Source organism: Papaver somniferum, chromosome 8, assembly GCF_003573695.1.
Source record: "Papaver somniferum cultivar HN1 chromosome 8, ASM357369v1, whole genome shotgun sequence".
NCBI classification, from domain to species: domain Eukaryota; kingdom Viridiplantae; phylum Streptophyta; class Magnoliopsida; order Ranunculales; family Papaveraceae; genus Papaver; species Papaver somniferum.
This window is the reverse complement of record NC_039365.1, coordinates 98622295-98642298: the sequence shown is the minus strand read 5'-3', so window position 1 is coordinate 98642298 and position 20004 is coordinate 98622295. Positions and strand designations below refer to the sequence as shown.

Genomic DNA, 20004 nt, shown 5'->3' with positions numbered 1-20004 from the left:
TCCTTCTGGGATTCAAGAGGTGTAAGGAACGCAACTGTAACTGAATTGTTGTGAGGGTTTAATTTGGTCTCAACTATATTCCAGCCCGAAGTTAATTGGTAGTAGGCTAGTGTCTCTAGCGGCTTAATACAGTTTGGTGGTCAATATGGACTAGGTCCCAGGGTTTTTCCGCATTTGCGGTTTCCTCGTTAACAAAACTTCTGGTGTCTGTGTTGTTTCTTTTTCCGCCCTAATTTTTTTATCTTTATAATTGAAATATCACAGGTTGTATGTAAATCAATCAAAGTAGATACATTCATCCTTGTTTGTTGGATACGACTTAATTGATTCTTCGATATTGATTCTTGAGATCGTCCAAGAACTCTCACACGTAAATCGGGTTCACAGATTTGTTTTCTGTAAAATTTCTGATTGTTAGAGAAAGAGATATAACTGTCAATATTATTCCTCGATTGAGATTCATTGGGTTGAATTCTCGGAATTGTATTTAGGTTTTTTCCATATAGGTTTCCTAAGAAAAAGTTGGCGGTGTATTTTGGTACCCCTAGTGTTCCCATAAGCAATTTGCTTAATCGAGGATCCTCCATACGCACAACTCTCCACTTTTCCTAAAAAAACAGCAAGTTATTTTTATGCATCAACAGATTGGCGACCATAATGGGAGATTTATATCTCGCTTGCATTCATAATTCGTTAAAGATGGTTGATCTTAGGTCAGGATCAGTTACTAACCCTAACCCAAATAATGATAACACTAGCAATAGTGGTGGTAATCCAGTCACTCTTCCCGTTTCCAACAACGACGCTACTGATACTACCCCTCAAACTAACAATAACGGTGTCCATGCTGAAACTAATATCGTTGCATGCAACAATTATATTTTCGGACGGACTCCTGAAGAAGTAAGGAATAATACGCCTACCATATTCGATCTCATGCAGACGCAAGAAACCCTTGCCAAAACTCAAGGAGATTTGGTTGTAGAATGGAAAAAACTTCTCTCTTATCTGAAGACCTTGACAGAGCAATTGTCGTCTGACCAAAGTCGACATGACAAAGGAAAAGCTAAGGATTTTCCCTCGGCCCCTGATCTTGAAATCTCTCTAACCCATGTTCTGGGAGATAATGAAGTTCACAACACTGCAGACAATCCACCAGCGAAGGAGCAACCAAGCTTTCATCACTCGTGAAGTCTTGAAACGTTTTTTTGGAGGATCGTGAGAAAGATAAGCCATCCTCAGTCCACCACCGTCACCATCCTCCATATCCTTCTGATGTGCCAAGAGTTCCTATTCCCAAAGGTTACACTTCTCCAATGTTCATACTTTATGATGGAACAGGAAATTTTCGGGAGAATGTCTCGCGATTCTTGGAATCATTGGGAAATCATGAGTACAACCACGTTGTTCGTCTGAAAGGAGTTTTCAAAGTCTCTGACAGGCAGAGCATACACATGGTACAACAACATCACGCCAGGAAGCATCACCAGATGGGGTGAAACAATTAACACCTTTTATAGAAAGTGCTTTTTTGTTTCAGAATAAGTTACCCTTTTCGATCTGTGAAGTATGTTTCAGAGGAACAATGAACACCCCGATAATTATGTGAAGAGGTTCAGAGTTCAAGCTTTGGATTGTCATGATCCAAATGTCACTGAACAACTCATAGACTTCTGCATCAATGGAATGATCCCTGTCTACAGAGCTTTATTGGAAAATCTCCAATTCCAGATTTTCTCGAAACTTCATGAAGCAGTTAAGCGATCAACAACCACTGCACCTGCTTTAATGGAAAGGGAAAAACCTGTAAATATCGAGAAACCTCGTGAAACTCGAGGCAGCAGACGCCTTGTTAACAAGCAGTACAATCTCTAACCTTCCACGAATGTTGTTGCTGAAGGAAATAAAAGGAAATCCGCTGAGACACAACAACACAAGCATGCTTTTCCAATATCCCAAGCTCCTGCAAAAGTGCAAAGGAAGGATAATCAAACCCAAAATGCACAAGCTCCGAACCAGCGTCAACAAACGGTGAATGATAAGACGGACTCGAACTTCCCTCTTCCCATTGAAGAAGTGATCGAATTGCTGGAAGTTTGGATCGAAGATGGTGCAATCAAATTGCCATTTTTCAAGAGGACTGAAGAGGAAATGGAGAAACCTAAGTATTGTCACTTTCATAGATTTGTTACTCATCCAACAAGTGATTGCAATGTTTTGAAGTGTATCTTTAAAGATAAGGTTGAATCAGGGGAGCTTCGTCTGGGGACTGAAGGAGTGCACATGGACACTGACATTCACTCTCTCTAAACAACCAATCAATGAAGCAGTTCAATCCTTGATGGAACATATATATGAATTCCTCGGAACCACATCGTGTCAAGAAGACGTCTATCCATCTCGGAGATGTCTCATATACCTTCAGCTACAGACAAAGAGATGTACAACTGTGGACTGCTTACTAAAGTCACTCTCAAAGGAAACAAATTTGGATAACTTTGATTGATGCTGGTATAACTATCCCATTGAAGACCCTCAGAGCTGCGGGTATGACTCGGCAAGAAGCTACTCATGCTCCCATCTCAATCAGAGACCATGAAGGAATGCCCAGGTATGCTTATGGATACATTATTATCATAATGAAGATAGGTTCAACCCGGAAAAAAACCAAGTTTTATGTAATCTGGGAGGATGATATGATCCTCGGACGATCATGGATACATGATGAGAATATGATCACTGACAAGGCAGCTCCGGTCGCACATCTCTCCGATGAATTTTTTGTCGATATGGTAGACTTGGTGGACGCTCCATCATCGCACTTAGAGGAATTTCGAACTCTGATGAAGTTAAAGCAAGAACCTGAAGAAGATGCATTAGCATTTATCAAGAGATTCAGCACTCATGCAAGTCTCATTCCACCTATGTTTATGTCATCTATTCTCTCACATGCTCTCCTGGCATGGGAACTCAATTCTGCTAGCAACTCTGTTGTTACAAGACATTACGAATGGGTAGCTTCACCACTACAATATTTTACCAAGTGGTTGAATCTAGCTCCTCTCCAAATTGAGCATCGCACTGGGATATTCATTATTGAGATGCTGTCCAAGCATGGAAAATAATATATTGGATATTCCCCCATAGCCCCGAAGGAGTGTCTGTATGTACCAAAAAATCATTATAAGAAAGCTGTGATGTCTGTACAAGTGTGGAATCCCATTACTGACGATACAGTGAAATGAATACTGAACTAGCAGAATATATTCAAGTCCAAGGCGATCAAGCCTAACAAATTTTATGAAGGAGATGGCAAAACAGGTGTGGCAATAATGCAATAGAAGTGTCTCAAAGCATCGACGCTTGAGGGATTTGGCGTTTGAGGCATTCGATGTTTGAAGCAAGAACGCCCAAAACATCTGAAGTTTGCATTTAAGGTTTTCTTAATTCACCTGTATTTTAAATTCCTCCAAAATGTTTGCAATACTTGAATTCAGTAATTGAATTCCATTTCAACAATTAATCACAGTTCATTTATTTGAAGAAAAACTCTATCAAATCCAAAAGAAAATCTCCACAACTGTCAATCATCTACTTATCCAAAACTCACAAAAAATTCAAAACCAGATAAAACCTCCCATCTCTCAAAAGTTCAGATATAAAGTTTAAGAGATCATGAAAACGAAACTAAATAAAATGGACAAAATATGGTTTCTGCTATGGGGATCGGTTCTACCATGACTCGCAATGTAGGTAGGGATTGGTTGTACCTTGATTCCCATATAGGTAAGGATCAGTACTACCTTGACTCCTAACATAAGTAAGGATCGGTTCCACTATGGATCCCAACATAGGTAGGGATTTGTCCTACGTTAGATCTTCAATGAAAATCGGACCACCAGTCCTACTAATTTTTTCCACTACGAAACAAGTTCGTAAGTATACTTCCTTAAACTCATGTAATCAAACATAGTTTTCTCGGCATGAAATCAACCCTAAGTTCATTACTTAGTAAACAACTTACAAACATAGTTGAGTCTATACCACTAACATGGATTTCCAGAGGAACCGCATAAATCTATGTTCTTCTACTTAGTAAACAAGTTACAAAGATTATGTCTATGTCGCAATTACGAAATTCAAAATATAAGCATTATACTTCGTAATTCAATATACAAAGATTGTAAAACAACTTGTATATTCTTATTTGACACTTTGATCATAAAAAGATGATCAAATCTCTAATACTAGAGTTTCATGTATATAACTTCACATGTTATGTTTTCAATATAAACGACTTGAAAGCAACGATATAGAAATGGAAACAAGTCAAGTCTCGTATTACTAATCTCAAGTAGAAGGATGATGTCTTCGTTGATGTCGATACGTCTTCAGAATCTTCAGGTCTTCAAAGCAATACTTGTATGTCCCAACATTTCTACACTTCCTAGTCTAACTTAACGAAGTTGATTTTAATAATTCTTATCAAGCGACTTTTGAGTTTTGATGCTAAAATATGGCAACCAACATTGACATACCAACACTTGGCGGGTTTAACCGAGCAATGCTCTAACACAGTCAGAATTCATAGTCCTATCAGTATGTGGACTTCCTGTTACGTCCTTGTATTACCATATTAGGGGGCATTCATAACGGTACGAGGCACTTTGTTTCTATATTTATTGTGTTTTTTTTTTGGTATTGTTCTTCATTTAACTCCGTTTTCGCTTGTTGGTTTGTCATGACAACTGCGGTTCATACAGTAGGGGCTACAATAAACTTGAGTAACTAAATAAGGTTTATCAGCATAACAAGGAGCTTAGGTCCTTACAAAATTTTGTGGTTTCAAATATGTCGTATTATTTCTCATTTCGGTCTACGTGATTATGGACCCAGGATCTTCTCCGGATACGACACTTCGTCGCAGAGGAAATGATAAGATGGTTAAGAATAAATCTTTCTCAGGCGCTGCACTTCATCGTGTAGGAAACATGATAAGATGGATTAATAATGTGGTCTGGTCATACTTAGAACAAGGTCACTTGTATGTAGTAAGAAGAATTGTTGGATACTTGGAATTCGTGATTTATTTTTGAGGCAGTCTTCTCTGCATACTACACTTCGCCGTGGAGGAAACATAACAAGATGATTAAAAATTAAATCTTGTAATCTATATAAACGATCACCGCATACTACTAGACGCGAACTTATTTATAAGTTATAATATAATTTGTAAAATGCTATGTTTTTAATATAGTTAGCTTGTTGCTGTCGTGCTGGTTTCCGTGTTCCGTCCTTCCATTTTTCTGAAGCATGTTTCGTCATGCCTTAGATTTTTTTTCATTTGTTTGCGTGTTTGGTTCTACAGCTATAAACTTCTTCTGTTTTCATATTGGTCTACGACTGCGCCGATCACGCATCTCCTTGAGATACGACTTCATAAAAATGTTGTTTCTGGCCATCTAATTGGTTATATAAGTCACCAGCTGCTTATGGACTAACGGCCCCACCTGCAGCTTCTGTTTGAGCCGAGTGACTTCCCCTTTGTTGTGGTGGAGTTCCCTACTTATCAAAGATTATAAAGCCGCTTATATCGTAGTAGAGAGAAGTGTCGAATACGCAATGCAGGACTAACTTCTGAGTTTTTTTTTTTTGCTTGGTAATATCAAATTTTATTAATCAAAAACAGTTACAAGATATAACAAAAAACCCCATTAAGATTTTGGGCCTTTTTAAAGAAACTGAAAATACTCTATGCAATGCATAATAAGATGAAACTTGTTTTTAGGCATACGTAAATCTTTCTAGGCATATAAAATAATAGTTTCATCTTGGGTGATTTTATAAGGAGCACCCTATGAGTAGTTCAATTACCTATATACCCTTAATACAAAAATCTAAAATTAGTTTTCTAAAAAATCAAAATCAGTTTCTCTTAACATCTCTTCTTCTTCCTCCTCTAGCCGAACTCTTCCCCTCCCGCGAAAAAGAAAAAATTCATCACCGTGATTAATTATCGATTCGTAAAAATTTGATCATCGATTAAACTCAACTATATAAGGACTCGTACAAAGAAAAGCAGGGACTAGGAAAAGTCTTCTAATCCATCAATTGAAGAAGAAGAACCAATTGAAGATGAAGGTGTTGAAAACTGAAAATCAACCACCAATTGAACCAGAAATTGAACCAACTGCATCTCCAACTCCGGAAATGAGGATAAGAAAGTAAGTTTTATAAACCCAGTCTCCTATTTGGTGTTTTTCATCGATTAAATGACGGTTACGTTGTTGGGTTCGGCTCAAAATTGAGTTGCGTTTTTAGCCGAACTGTTCTTCACAAAAGCTTCCTGTAAGTGTATATGAACAGTTCGGCATGGAATTTCATGAAATTTCAAGCCAAACCTAGTCACAGATAGAGATACATAGGGGTTCGGCGTATTCGATAATCATAATATCTGCTGAACCTAGCACATTTACGATGTTCGGCTATTACGATATTCACATTATGTGCCGAACCAATACAAAATTCTTACCCCAACAATTATCAGGAATATAAATGATCAGGTTCGTCTTATATAATACTTGTGTAAATACCCGAACCATGTACTACCAAAAGGTTCGGCGCTTACGATTTTCTCAATATAAGCCGAACCTCACATAATTTTTCTTCCAGATCACACAGGATTAGGTTCGGCTCATTATGACATTTTTAAACAAGCCTAACTAGGGCTACAAAGTGGCTTCGGCTCATAATAATAACACTTTCATCTTTCCGAACTGTTCATTAGTTGTCAATATCCAGGTGGGTTCGGCTGATATATTAAGCCAAACATATTCCAGACTCGCCGAACCTTAGTGAAAAAACACAAACTTTTTATGATTTTAAGCTACAAAAGTGAGATTAAACATAATATAGAAGTGTACCCTCCTGATCCATTGAATCAAATACAAGCTTTTTTCTCATTTTCCCCTTCTCCTTCTCCAAAAAAATCTAAATTTTTTTTCTTACTCAAAAATTTTCATCTACACAAATTTATAACTAAATAATCTTAAAACTAATCACTAATCATTAATCAGAATTATTTTAACTAATCATTAGTATTAACACTAATCCTAAAAGAGCAGATTTGCCATTAAAAAAAATTGGTTAAGGGGGCTTCTGATTTTGTTATTTCACATCCTTTTTTTTGTCTTTATTAGGTATGCCTAATAAGATTCATGTATGCCCAAAAACAACCTTCAACAAGATAGGATAACCGTGTCAAAAAAAAAAAAAGAAAGAAAGATAGGATATGACTTTTAAACTATTTTAGTTCATAGGAGAGTGCCACTTTAGCCAAATCTATAATATGGCTTATCTGGTTCTTCCATTGTTTTTATGAACTCGGGTCTTGTAATATAGCTTCTCTTTTCTCCCTTGGTTTGTCCTGCTCCTTTCTTTGCCATTAGGTCAGCTGAGAAGTTAATCTCCCTGTATCCATAAATAAAACACCAGTTTTGGAGAGCACTTTTAATTCTGTTCCATCTTGTACAATCCCACCATGGTACTTCTCCATTCTGAAAAGATGTAGTTGCTGCTTTAGAATCTGTTTGAAAGCAAACATTAAATAGATTGTTGTTTATTACTCATTCTCCAGCACATAATATGGCAAAGATTTCTGCCATAAATTTTTTAGCAATTCCTAAACCTCCAGACATAGCATACGTGTATTCTCCATTGCCCATTCTGCAAATAAAACCATACCTGCTTCACCTGGATTTCCTCTTGAGGCTCCATCACATCATATGAGGATAAATGGAGGTTTAGGGAGATGGAAGTAAATCTCAGTTATCCTTACTGTCTTCACTCTTCTACATTTCAAATCAAAGTACTTCAGAACTTGTAGATCATAAGGTGAGTTCCACATATTTCCTGTCACATTCTCTTGTAAACTGAATTATCCTCTGTTTAAGAGCATTCAGATTTGGTTTTTCTTCTTCATAGACAATTTTATTTCTTAAGAACCATATCTCTCTCAAAGTTACAAGAGCTGCCACTCTCCATAATTCTTTTATTGCTGGACTCTTGTGTTTTTCCATTCCGAGGTAATCTTCTATGAACGCGACACTTCTGAGGTAATCTTATTATAGAGGAAACATAATAAGATGATTAAAATTAAATTTTGCAATTTATAGAAATGGTTATTGCATACTACTATATCATATTTATTTGTTATAATGTAATTTATAAAAGGCTATGCTTTTAATATAATTATTTTGTTGTTGTCGAGTTGGTTTCCAATGTTCCGTACTTCCTTGATTTTGCTCATTTGTTCCACATTTTTGTTTCCGCGACTATCCACAGCTACAAAGATTTTTTTTCTTTTTTTTGTTGAAACCTCTTGTAAGGGTTACTGATTCCAATAGAGGGGATTGCATAATAAGATCTGATTCCAATCGGGTCATCAACTAGTAATTCAAAACCCCTTAACTAAAATATATTAACTAAATATCCCTTATTTTATTAGTGTTAATTATGTAACTAGATTAACTAATAAAGTATTAATTAGATTAATGGTTTTGTTTTGTTTTATTTTAAAATAAAAGTTAGTGTTTTAGTTTTTCTTTTGAAGGGAAGAGAAGTAGAAGGAAAAAATAATTTTCTTTCAGACCCTAAATTTTGATTCACCCAATCAAAACGAATGATTTCAGTAAGAAATTAAGGTGGGTGAGTCCTTAATGTAAGAGAAATCAAATTTACATATCTCATGATCTTGAGAGTACGTAGAAAGATTGTTTTTTTAAGCTTATTAGAGCATTTTACGTTGGCCTTTTTTCTCGGAACCAACCGTAAGAAGTATTTACAGTTATATAATGATGAACTTCCAACCGTAACTGGTAAAAGTTGGGGAAAACTGAATCATAAACTAGTTATGGTTGAAATTTTAATTCGTAGAATCCAACCGTAAAAAGTTAAGATTTTTGTTTTGTTTGTTTTTCAAAGCCAACCGTAACTCAGTAAAGCCAACTATAACTCATTAAACCAACATAACTCATTAAATCCAACCAAACTCGTTACGGTTGTAGATGGAAAAGATAACTTTCTTTCAGACCCTACATTTTGATTCACCCAACCAAAATGAGTGATTTCAGTAAGAAATTAAGGTGGATGAGTCGTTAATGTAAGAGAAATCAAATTTACATACCTCATGATCTTGAGAGTACATAGAAAGATTGATTTTCTAAGCTTATCAAAGCATTTTACAGTTGGCCTTTTCTCTCGAAACCAATTGTAAAAAGTATTTATGGTTAAATAATGATGAACTTCCAACCGTAACTGGTAAAAGTTGGGGAAAACTGAATCATAAACTAGTTATAATTGGAATTTTAGTTCGTAGAATTCAACTGTAAAAAAGTTACGATTTTTTTTTTTATTTTTTTTTTCAAAACCAACCCTCACTCAGTGAACCCAACCATAACTCACTAAACAATAGTAAACCATTAAATCCAACTGAAACTCGTTACGGTTGTAGAAGGAAAAAATAGTTTTCCTTCAGATCTTACATTTTGATTCACCCAACCAAAACGAGTGATTTCAGTAAGAAATTAAGGTGGGTGAATCCTTAATGTAAGATAAATCAAATTTACATACCTCATGATCTTGAGAGTACGTGGAAAGATTGATTTTTTATGCTTATCAGAGAATTTTACGATTGGCTTCTGAAAACCAAAAAGCCAACCATAACTGCTTGTAGAATCGATTTTTTCGAACTTGGTTGAGAAGATATTCGATCTCATTTGCAATAGATTGATTTAAGGTTATTGATTAGAATTAGTTCCGCTTTTCTTTTTTAGGTTTGACTGGTGGAAGGGTTGTTAATGACGATTGATTTTGAATTGTTGTTGATGATGATTGATTTTGGGTTTTTGTTGATGATTAGAATTGAAGAGTTTTTTTTTAATTATTATTTAAGTCTAATTGATAATGAGGGAGGATCCGTGGACACTCTTAGATGGACACTATCATACATGAATTGCCTCATTTTCTCCGCAAAACTCAAACGACAATGAATTTAATCTAAAATTTAGCTGATACGTTCCTCTTATGAGATTCTACATTCCTACAAGAAATGAGCACAATTCGAGACGTGTAATACCACCATCTACCCCTTTGAATATCAACCGTTTAAAGTTAACGGTTACAATTAAGATCGGTAGATGGCGAGGTTTGGTATCTCGAATTGTGCTCATTTATGGTAGGAATGTAGAGTCTTAAGAGGAACGTATCATCGAAATATTAGATTTAAATTCATCATCGCGTGGGTTTTTATAGTGAAATGACATAAATCATGTATAATAATGTCCATCTAAGAGTGTCCATGGATCCTCCCTCATTGATAATAGAGTAACTAAGTAACTTAGACATTTACTATACTTTTAGGACACCCATTAGGATCATGGGGCTTCTACTTAGACATTTACTGTACCTTTAGGATACCCATTAGGATCCTGGGGCTTCTGATCATGGATGAAGCCCCGGAATCAGCATGCCTATTTTTTGAACCGTTTTTTGGGGACTACTCAAAAATGGTGGCGAACTATTTTGTGATAGGAATGTCCGCCCTATACTTATAAGGGGTGTCCTAAAGTGTAGAAATGACTAACCTACCGTTCACCTATATATATATAATCACCTCCTCCCATCACCACCACCTATATATATAACCACCTCCCCCCATCACCACCACCGCTCACCACCACCAACCACCACCTACCACCACCGACCACCACCACCACCGACCACCTCAAATCACCACCATCGTCACCTCTATATATAGCTTAATTTTAAATCATTAACAAAACAAAATCAAAATCAAAATTATAACAAACCCATTATTTTTCATTCGTTTTCCATTGAAAAAATGAGAAGTAATCATCAAAATGAGTTGAAAATGGAAGTTACAGAGAGAAGTTCGGCTATGAATTATGTGAAATTTTTTGTCGAACTAGCCGAACTCAACTTTAATGGAGGTTTTTGTTTTCAGAGAAAAATTCAGTTACGTCGAAAAAAAATGTCCAAGCCGAACTTATTGTTCGGTTACGTCGCAAAAAGTTCGGTTACATTGCAATTTTTTTCTCCTAACCGAACTTTTCTCTGAAAAACCTGCATATTAAGTTTGGTTACGTCGTAATTTTTTTCCTAGACGAACTCCTAGTTCGGTTACGTCGCAATTTTCTTCTCCTAACCGAACTTTTCTCTGAAAGAAAAAACTCCATTAAAGCTGAGTTCGGCTACCTGCGTTTTCAGAAATATTAGCCGAACTACACATGCAGATGAGTTCGGCTACCTATTCCTCAGATTTTGTAGCCGAACTTTTTTAACCAAATGGAAATCAATTTGTAAATTTTTCATTTTTAGGAATGTTTTCGTCAATTCAAGCACCATTAACTAAATTTGAAGTATTCGTGAGTACCCAAAACATCATACTCTTGTTGTGGCTCTTAAAGAAAAAGATCTTAACTTTTATTCTTCCAAAACCCTCATCTTCTTTATCATCTTCATCTTCTTCTTCTCCCTCTCAATAGTTCTTCTTTTGAAAAAAAATAACTTATTAATCTAATCTCCCTAATCATTAATTAATTCACTAATCATTACACTAATTTAATTACCAAGGGCAAGTTTGATATTAAAAAATATTAGATAAGGGATGACTCATTATTAGTTCTAATATCCACCCAAAAAATGGAGAGTAGTCCCCCACCATTTTTGAGTAGTCCCCAAAACAGGGTTCTATTTTTTTTCTCTCAAATACTGGTTTCTTCGTGGCGGCCCAACACGGATCTGCTTGAGATACCTCAGAGCCTTGGACAAAGTCCCCGTAACACATTTATACTGTTTCGGGACATGTGCCAAAATATTTTGCTATCTTTCTCGATCTATTTTCTTTCCCTCTCTTTTCTTCCCAAATCAACAACTTACAGGGGGTTAGTCCACGAGTGAGTTTGGGGGAGTTTAACGTATTTTGAATCTTGGGGATTTTGAGGGAGTGTAAGAGAGTGTGCGGAGTTTGAGAGAGTTTGGTGTTTTGAGTGTGAGGAGTTTGAGAGACTTTCCAGAAATCTCTACTTTTTTGAGAGATTTGGAGTGAGGAAAAAATACACTATAAACTCTCTAGAACTCCCCAGAACTCCCCCAAAAACACCAACTCCCTAGCATTCTAATTTTAACGACTAACAGGGAGTTTGAGAGTTTCTTTCAAACTCTCCCACGACTAACAGGGTTTTCTAGGGAATTTGGGAGACTCTTCTAAATTCTCCCACGACTAACAGAGATTTCGAGAGACTCCTTTGAACTCCCCCACAACTAACAGGAAAAAACCCAACTACACCCAACTCCCCCAACTCCCTTGGGGACTAACACCCTGTTAGAAAAAACAAACAACCTTTATAACAGATGATAACAAATCTTAACAATCAGTCAGCAGTTGAGCACCTTTTCGACTCATAGAGAGACACTCGAGTTTATTCTCATAACAACAAAATGAGTTCACCACTAGGAAGAAACGACCCAATTTCGGTCAACTTACGATAAAACGATTCTAAATCTAGACTGAATCATGGCTTCCATTTTCCAACCTTGGATTAATAAATCAATTCACAAAAAACCCACTACTAATTTCCTCAGAAAGACTCACCCAGTTTGTCAAATTTCAACATTACAAACATCTCCTGAACAAACTCCATTTCCAGAAGAGAAACTAGTTATTGTTGGGGGAACCACACTATCAGGTCATGTAAACATTAGTGGTTCAAAGAACTCAGCATTACCAATTCTTGCAGGAACTTTATGTTGTTCTGGTCCTTCAAAGCTTCATAAAATCCCTAACTTATCTGACATTACAACAATGATGTCAGTTTTACGTTCTCTAGGTGTTAGGATTGAAGTTCTAAGCAATGGGGAAGTGATCGTTGATACAGATGGAGTTTCTTGTTTTGAACCTTGTTCGGATTTAGTTAGTAAGATTCGAGGTGGGTTTTTTGTTTTGGGTCCTATTCTTGCCAGGTTTGGAGAAGCAGTAGTTGCACTTCCTGGTGGTTGTGATATTGGTGCTCGACCTATTGATTTGTATATTCAAGGGCTTCGATCTCTTGGTGCTGTTGTTGAGGTGAAGTAAGTTTATATCTCAAACTTATATAAGGTTTTTGGTTGAAGATTTATGTGAAATGCAGATTGCTGATTGGGTTAATTTGTAAATCAATTGAAAATTATTGTTTGATAACTCTGGTTCTAGTAAGGTCTGATTAAGGTGCTTATGCAATAGTTGCTGAAATTAAAGAAATCTTGTATGTTTGTTATGGGTGACAACATTTTTTTTTGTCAGTTTTCTGATATATAGTGTAAATGCCAGGAGTTTACTTCTGTGACCCATAAGTTCAACTAGAAGACCAACGGCGGGATTTAATATATACCATTGTCGACTTTGTAGTTACTTTGTAGATGAGTACTAAGGATAATATGTGGTTAACCTTACCAAAAGGCCTTATAGTCTTGGTACACTTCACAATTGCCGATAGGATTAACATGTTACTCCAGGAATTTTTCAAATTTTAAGTTTTTTCTTTAAAATCCCCTGGCAAATACGGCTTATTTTTTGGTGCTTTCTTATGTCTCTTAATCCGGAGTGACCATTAACGCATCACCAAAGAGTCAACTATTAACCTATGTGAGCAACTAACATTTACAGGAATGGAAAAGTTTGTGCACATGCTGCAAATGGAAGACGGCTAGTTGGAGGAAATTTTCTTCTAGGTTATCCTAGTGTTGGTGCAACTGAAACTCTCATGATGGCTGCTTCATTGGCTGATGGAAAGACCGTACTATCAAATGTTGCCAAAGTATGCTCCGATGGAAAACAGTTTAACTAGTTATTGTTTTGGTTGTGAGATTTTGGAATAGTTGTACTGAGTAATCATATCATTTTTGCCGTAGGAGCCTGAGGTGGTTGATCTTGCTGAATTCTTAAATGCTAGTGGAGCTAGTGTTGAAGGTGCAGGGAGTAGCACGCTTGTTATCAATGGTAAAAAAAGGTTGCATGGTTCTGAGCATACCGTTATACCTGACCGCATCGAAGCTGGTACATATATGATTGCTGCAGCTATTACTCGCTCATGCTTCTCAATGTCACCAGTCATTCCTCTCCATGTATCATCTCTAGTTGAAAAGCTGTCAGCTGCTGGTTGCAGAATTAGGCAAAGCAAATCAAACGGCTTTGAGGTACGTACATGTCATGTTTATTATGCTTTTTCTGTTTGCCTATTTTCTTTAGAAATTGGGCTGATTTTCTGATGGATACCGCATAAACACAATTCATGGATTTAGAGGCATATCTGAAGATTTGTGTTTGCCTTTTGTGTTTTCCTTTGAGTAATGGAGGGACAGTATATTTGGGCACATCACTTATCAGTTCTGAAGTGGTTTTCTTCATTCTTCTCCTGAATTTCTTGTCTTGTTAGTTTCTAAATCATCATCTTGCCAGATTTCAGCAGTGCCTTCAAAGAGCAGCTTACGAGGTTTTGATGTTAGAACTGGACCTTTTCCTCAGTTTCCTACAGACCTGCAACCTCAATTAATGGCACTGCTTACAACATGTACTGGGACGAGTTCTGTGGAAGAGTCTGTTTTTGAAGGGCGTATGCGTCATGGTAAATTTCATTCATTATGCTCTGTCAAAGCATATTTGGCGAATAATGTTTGATATTTCATACTTAAGCCAGCAGATTTGCTTTTGTTTGTTTCTCTCGACGACTTTTCACTTTTCTTCAATTGCTATTTCTTCTGAATTCTAGTAAGAGAGTTGGAGAAATTTGGAGCACGAATTCAAGTTTGTGGAAGCACTGCACTAATTTATGGAAAGGAGCGGGGAAGGTATGCAATATTTCCGTACTCTTTATTTTTATTTTGAGTAGTCTGCAGAAGTGAGAATGATGACGAGTTTCGAACTGAGTCAGGGACCTTCGTGTTGTCACAACCCAACGAATATAACACTCTCCTATAACAACATACCATGCTAACACTTCGAAATAATATACTGGGTCGTGCATTGACATCAAATAGCATCACTTAATACCGAACAATTCGCACATTAAACTTCTCTCCTACTTGTAGATGTTGAAGTTTTTGGAGCAATCTCTTCTGAGATTATGTATTTTATGCAAATAGTTTATCTCGGGTGAATGCGATAGAAAAAGAGAGTCTTGTGATAATTTTATGCAAAAATGTCTTCTGAAAGTTTCTCTCTGTATTCTGTTTATCTTCCAGCACCTTATATGGTTCCAGAGTGACTGCAACTGACTTAAGATGTGGGGCTTCACTTGTTTTAGCGGGGATGGCTGCAGAAGGGATAACAGAAGTTGAGGGAGTAATCCATATTGATAGAGGTTATGAAGATCTAGAGATGAAACTTAATGGCCTAGGAGCTCGAATCAGTAGGCAAAATGTTTTAATTCCTTCAGCAGTCGCTTAACCTAGTTAATATAGCAGTTGAAATCTATCCAGTCGAAGACTGTTATCATGCTGCAAGTATATCTATTCTATTCTGCAAATTCTGTTGTACATTGATCAGTGGTTACATTGTACTTTCACAGCTGCACCAACAACATAAAGCTTGTTAACTTCCTTTTGCTAGAGCATGGGAGATTAAGGGGCATGTAATATCTGTATCAGTATGTAATTTTTAGCTCAATGTTCCACATCTTTTTTTGCTATTGATGTAACTTAAAATTTTGTGACACGAAAATAATAGAAGGGGTAAGAAAGAAAATCATAGTCTATGATTCAGATGTTGTAATCTGCACTTTTTGGTGATTGCCTTTGCTAACAGAAAGAAAATGTGAATGAATTACAACCATGGATAAGATTCATTTTCTGCCTTGATGTATCAATAAAATGGACTCAAGATTACAAGGAAAAGTCCTGCCTAGAAATTTAACCAAATGCTCAGTTTTTGGTGGACTCTGGAACCATAGCTTCTGGAGGTAGATCCATTTCAAGGAGAGTATTGACACAACCGTCTATAGCTTTTGTTTTCAAGAACCCTAAAGAATTCACATATCGAGTATTGTCTGCCACACCATCGTCGGAAGTAATCTGAACTCGGGCACTTGCACCTCCTTTAAGAATTTCTGAGCAGTCCGGTAGCGGGCTTTTTACTAGGAACACCTCACAGATTTCTTCCGCATGATCTCCTTGAACCGGAAGTCGATAGACACCAGTTGAATTGGTTACTCCTTCCAAAGAATATGTAATGTGACCTCCTTCAATGTCACGACATTCTAGTTTAACCATTGCACCTACATTAACCAGTAGAAGAAATAATTAAACCAACGAATACAAAACAATATACCGAACAGATAATTTTCAAAAAAGAAAAATCTAATGCACGAATCATTAATTAAGAAATGAATATATAATGGATTACATTCTATGCAATGCTAAAAGCCACTGTAAAAGAACAAAGGGAGAGATATCATTAGTTTACCATCAATATATTCAGTTAGTTCGGTCTCAAATGCGGCACGACATGTATCACAATAAACTTTGCCTTGAACAAACAAGTATTTCTCTGCACAGGAATATTTAACAAAGTGCGAGGAGAAAAAGAAAAGAAGGAGGAATGCAATGGCAGCAGTGGAAAGAGATCGAAAGAATTCTGCCATGCTTCGTTTTTGATTATTTTTAATGAAGAAAAATCAAGGGTGTTTGATTTATATAGGTAGGAATGCCAAGTTCATATTTAGGTGGTTTATTGTATGTTTCTCCGGACAATTTGCATGGGTAGTTATCGGTTGACCGCTTCTTGAGGAAATCAACTGTTTTAGATCTCTATTTATGCATATGCAGCCTTTGTTCCATATGGAAAATGCTCATGGTAGTGGTACACATGAACATCCTAGAAACACATTGCTCTGAGAAAAGCATCCTAATTAAAGAGAGAGAGAGGGAAGATGCCATGATGAAATTTTAACTTGCCGTGCTAAAATGAGAGAACGACAACACATGCAGGTAAAAGTAGATATTATAGGAGTGAAATATCACACATTCATTATGTATGCGAAACAAAGATCATCTAATATAAGCGAAGATCATCGCACATAGCAAAACTGAGATGACGTATTTGATGATGTCAGCACAGTCACGAGTAAAGTGTGATGATCTGTGCGAAGTATAAAGTGTGCGAAGATTGAGTGAATGTATATGAGCGCTTGTAATGCACGGTGATTCTGAAAATAAGGGATCTATTAGCTGTCATCCACTATGTAAAATCCTATATAAAGGGAAGGGATATCATGTAATGTGAGAGATCTCAGAGAGTGTGTTAGACAAGAAATTAGGAGAGAGAACGTTTATTTGGAGAGCTAGTAAAGTCTTTGTTTTATCTTGTATCCAACTTAAGATTTTAATAAGTAAATGAATGATTTTCATCATGATTTCTTAGTGTATTGTTTAGATTCTTGTATGGATGTGGTTGTAGGGTTTTCTGCAACTACAGATATAACCATATCGAGCTCGAAAAAACTAATCAAAAGCGTCCTATGCATATAATTGAGTATGTCAAAAGATTTCTAAGTTTTCAATTTTGCAGGCAAAGTTTAAAATGCAATAGCCTTTCACAGAGTTCACACACAACGGCGAATATGCTAAAGGTGACACCCAGTTTTAATCGTTGGTGGCACGTATGGTGAAACTCGGGCTTTCCACCAAACTGTAATTTGGAACGTATGGTGTATTATTACCAAGGATGTAGGTTTTTAATTTTGATAAAACTTTAATGACGCCTAAATTTAGATAGTTGTCTTAAGTAAACCTAACAAATTCAGCCTTTAATAAACAAAGCAGTTCGGTTTCAAAGATCATGACTAAATATCGTAATAATGATTCGGGATGCAATAGATAAAAATGCAAAAAAGTATTTGTAGATGGGGAAAAACGGTTTGCTGGTTTTCTAGGAAAGTGGAGAGTCGAGCGTGCTGTCGAGACTCCACAACCGAGCGAACTGCTGAACCTCAGATGCACCGCTGCAAAGGGGGTGCTTAGATTCGGGAAATCAATCTGTATGACTCTGGCACAAACCAAGACAATGGCCGTTCCAGAGTCAATTCGGTCGCAAAGAGGGAGATGGGTTGATCTGTAGGAGGGAACATGAGAGTTGTGTGGGATCAGTGATGATCAAGGATTGTGGGTGTGTTGAAGGTTTCTACAATATTGCTGAACTGCTGAAGTTGAGTTCCGTGAATAAGTTTATATCGAGTTGTTGACGGATAATGATGATAATCGATCATTGATGATATCCTGATGTCCTCGATTTAGACTTATTTATATTTCCATAATGATGTACCACTGATCCATGTAAGTGTGACGGTTTCTTGAGTGAAAGAGTGGGAAAGTGGGAGATCGTGGTAAAGTCAGTTCCATGTCGTGCGGAGACTTGACTGATCGTGCATCCACTACTTTGCTAACTCCTTCAACCGTTTACACGACTTACGCACATTTCTCGTTGTGGATGAATCCACGTGACGTAGACCGCCAGACCAAAACCCTAAGTGATATCCCCCAATTTATGACGTGATTGATATTTCACGAATCGTGGAGTCTGCAAGGCAGACGTGTATTAGTTAGTCAGTTGTTGACTGATTTAGACTGTGAGTCTAGTTTTGTTGAATCGAGCATAAGTGGTGAATGCTCAGTGATTCATGGATTGAATATATAGTTCTCTGAGATGTCAATGAATTACTTACTAGAGCGACTGAGCAAGTATTGGTCAACTCGACGAATTGCTGAATATTGAGAGTTTGTCGAGCAATTGAGAAAGTATTTGCTCAACTCGACGAATTTGATAATTTTGGCTTGCAACTGAGCAAGTGTTGCTCAATTCAACAAACTACTGATGAATTACTGAACATTGATGGTTGGATCAATATTCGAGCAACTGAGTAAGTATTGCTCAGTTTGACGAATTATTTACTAGTGCCATGACCCAATAAAATATTAATCAAAAATATTGGTGAATTACCGAATATTATTAATTTGGATGTTGATTGCTGAATCAACAGTATTTTGTGTTTGAACTTGCTCAGAATGGTGATTCGTGGAGCGTTTGTTCGAAACCCTAATTTTTATCAATCCTTCATCAATTGGTGAATTGCTGAAAATTGGTCATGAGTGAGGAGGGACCGACCACATGGGATGATGAGCGTCCATGGGTGCCCAGTGCTCGAGTGAGCACGCACCAGGGTTCTCAGTTTGAGAGTTGGTGAAAAAACGATGATTAAATGCAGGTTTCATCATTTATTGAAATATTGATGGATTCATCATTAGGTGATAAACCTAGGTATGAGAGATAATGACCAACCAAGAGAGCATGGGACCGGCTCTTGGTGGTCACGGGACCAGTTGTTGGTCATTTGGAGAATCCCCCAGTTGGTTGGAGAGAGTTCGGGCCCAGTATGAGAAATTGAGCAAATTAGGTCAGAATTATGAAAACGTGTGGGACCGGCCTTGTGCAAGCCCTAGGAATGACCCTGGTTGGTCATGAAGGCGTGCACGTGTTTTCGTGGTGTCCGTATTTCCATACTGAGGGTTTCAGTATTTTCTGATGCACGTTCGAGCAATATCGTGAATTTTCAGAAGAGTTTCATCTTGACTGAGAATTCTCGATTTTTGTTGGAATGAGCATGTATGCTCAATTCATCAATATTTTGAAAATATTAAAATAAAAGTTTTTTAATATTTAAAATTTCCGTGAGAGGCTATCCAGTCGTGTGACTATGTTGTCTTTTGATTTTTCGTGATTTGAGCAATATTTGAGAAAATATGGAGAAATCATGAATTTTGCTCAAACCCAGGAGTTTCATGAATTGAGGAAAATAATAATTATGCAAGATCAGGGATTGCAAGATGTGGGACCAACCATGGCTAGGGCATGGCCGGCCGGCTAGGTTGCCCGGTCCCGCACACCTTTCCGTATTT

At 37.0% G+C, this 20004-nt stretch overlaps 2 protein-coding genes across 2 annotated transcripts; one reads left to right on the top strand and one right to left on the bottom strand.

The window, feature by feature from the left end:
- The first annotated feature begins 12468 nt into the window (after positions 1–12468).
- Positions 12469–15814, top strand: LOC113302237 (UDP-N-acetylglucosamine 1-carboxyvinyltransferase 2-like). The gene is made up of 6 exons (XM_026551123.1): positions 12469–13149; positions 13724–13874; positions 13969–14253; positions 14516–14681; positions 14826–14904; positions 15298–15814. Exons 1-6 carry the CDS (start codon positions 12596–12598, stop codon positions 15500–15502), a joined length of 1440 nt encoding a protein of 479 aa, XP_026406908.1. The 5' UTR covers positions 12469–12595; the 3' UTR covers positions 15503–15814.
- Positions 15815–15818: 4 nt separating this feature from the next.
- Positions 15819–16726, bottom strand: LOC113302238 (olee1-like protein). The gene is made up of 2 exons (XM_026551125.1): positions 16517–16726; positions 15819–16328 (listed from the first exon to the last, which is right to left on the bottom strand). The coding sequence occupies exons 1-2, from the start codon at positions 16692–16694 to the stop codon at positions 15976–15978; spliced, it is 531 nt and encodes a 176-aa protein (XP_026406910.1). The 5' UTR covers positions 16695–16726; the 3' UTR covers positions 15819–15975.
- Between the last annotated feature and the right edge of the window lie 3278 nt (positions 16727–20004).

Coding starts and splice junctions, on each gene's coding strand:
- LOC113302238 (XM_026551125.1), bottom strand. CDS start 16,694: ATGGCAGAATTCTTTCGATCTCTTTCCACTGCTGCCATTGCATTCCTC. Junction 16,329..16,516: donor ACTAACTGAATATATTGATG/GTAAACTAATGA, acceptor TGGTTAATGTAG/GTGCAATGGTTAAACTAGAA.
- LOC113302237 (XM_026551123.1), top strand. CDS start 12,596: ATGGCTTCCATTTTCCAACCTTGGATTAATAAATCAATTCACAAAAAA. Junction 13,875..13,968: donor TACTATCAAATGTTGCCAAA/GTATGCTCCGAT, acceptor TTTTTGCCGTAG/GAGCCTGAGGTGGTTGATCT. Junction 14,254..14,515: donor GCAAATCAAACGGCTTTGAG/GTACGTACATGT, acceptor TCATCTTGCCAG/ATTTCAGCAGTGCCTTCAAA.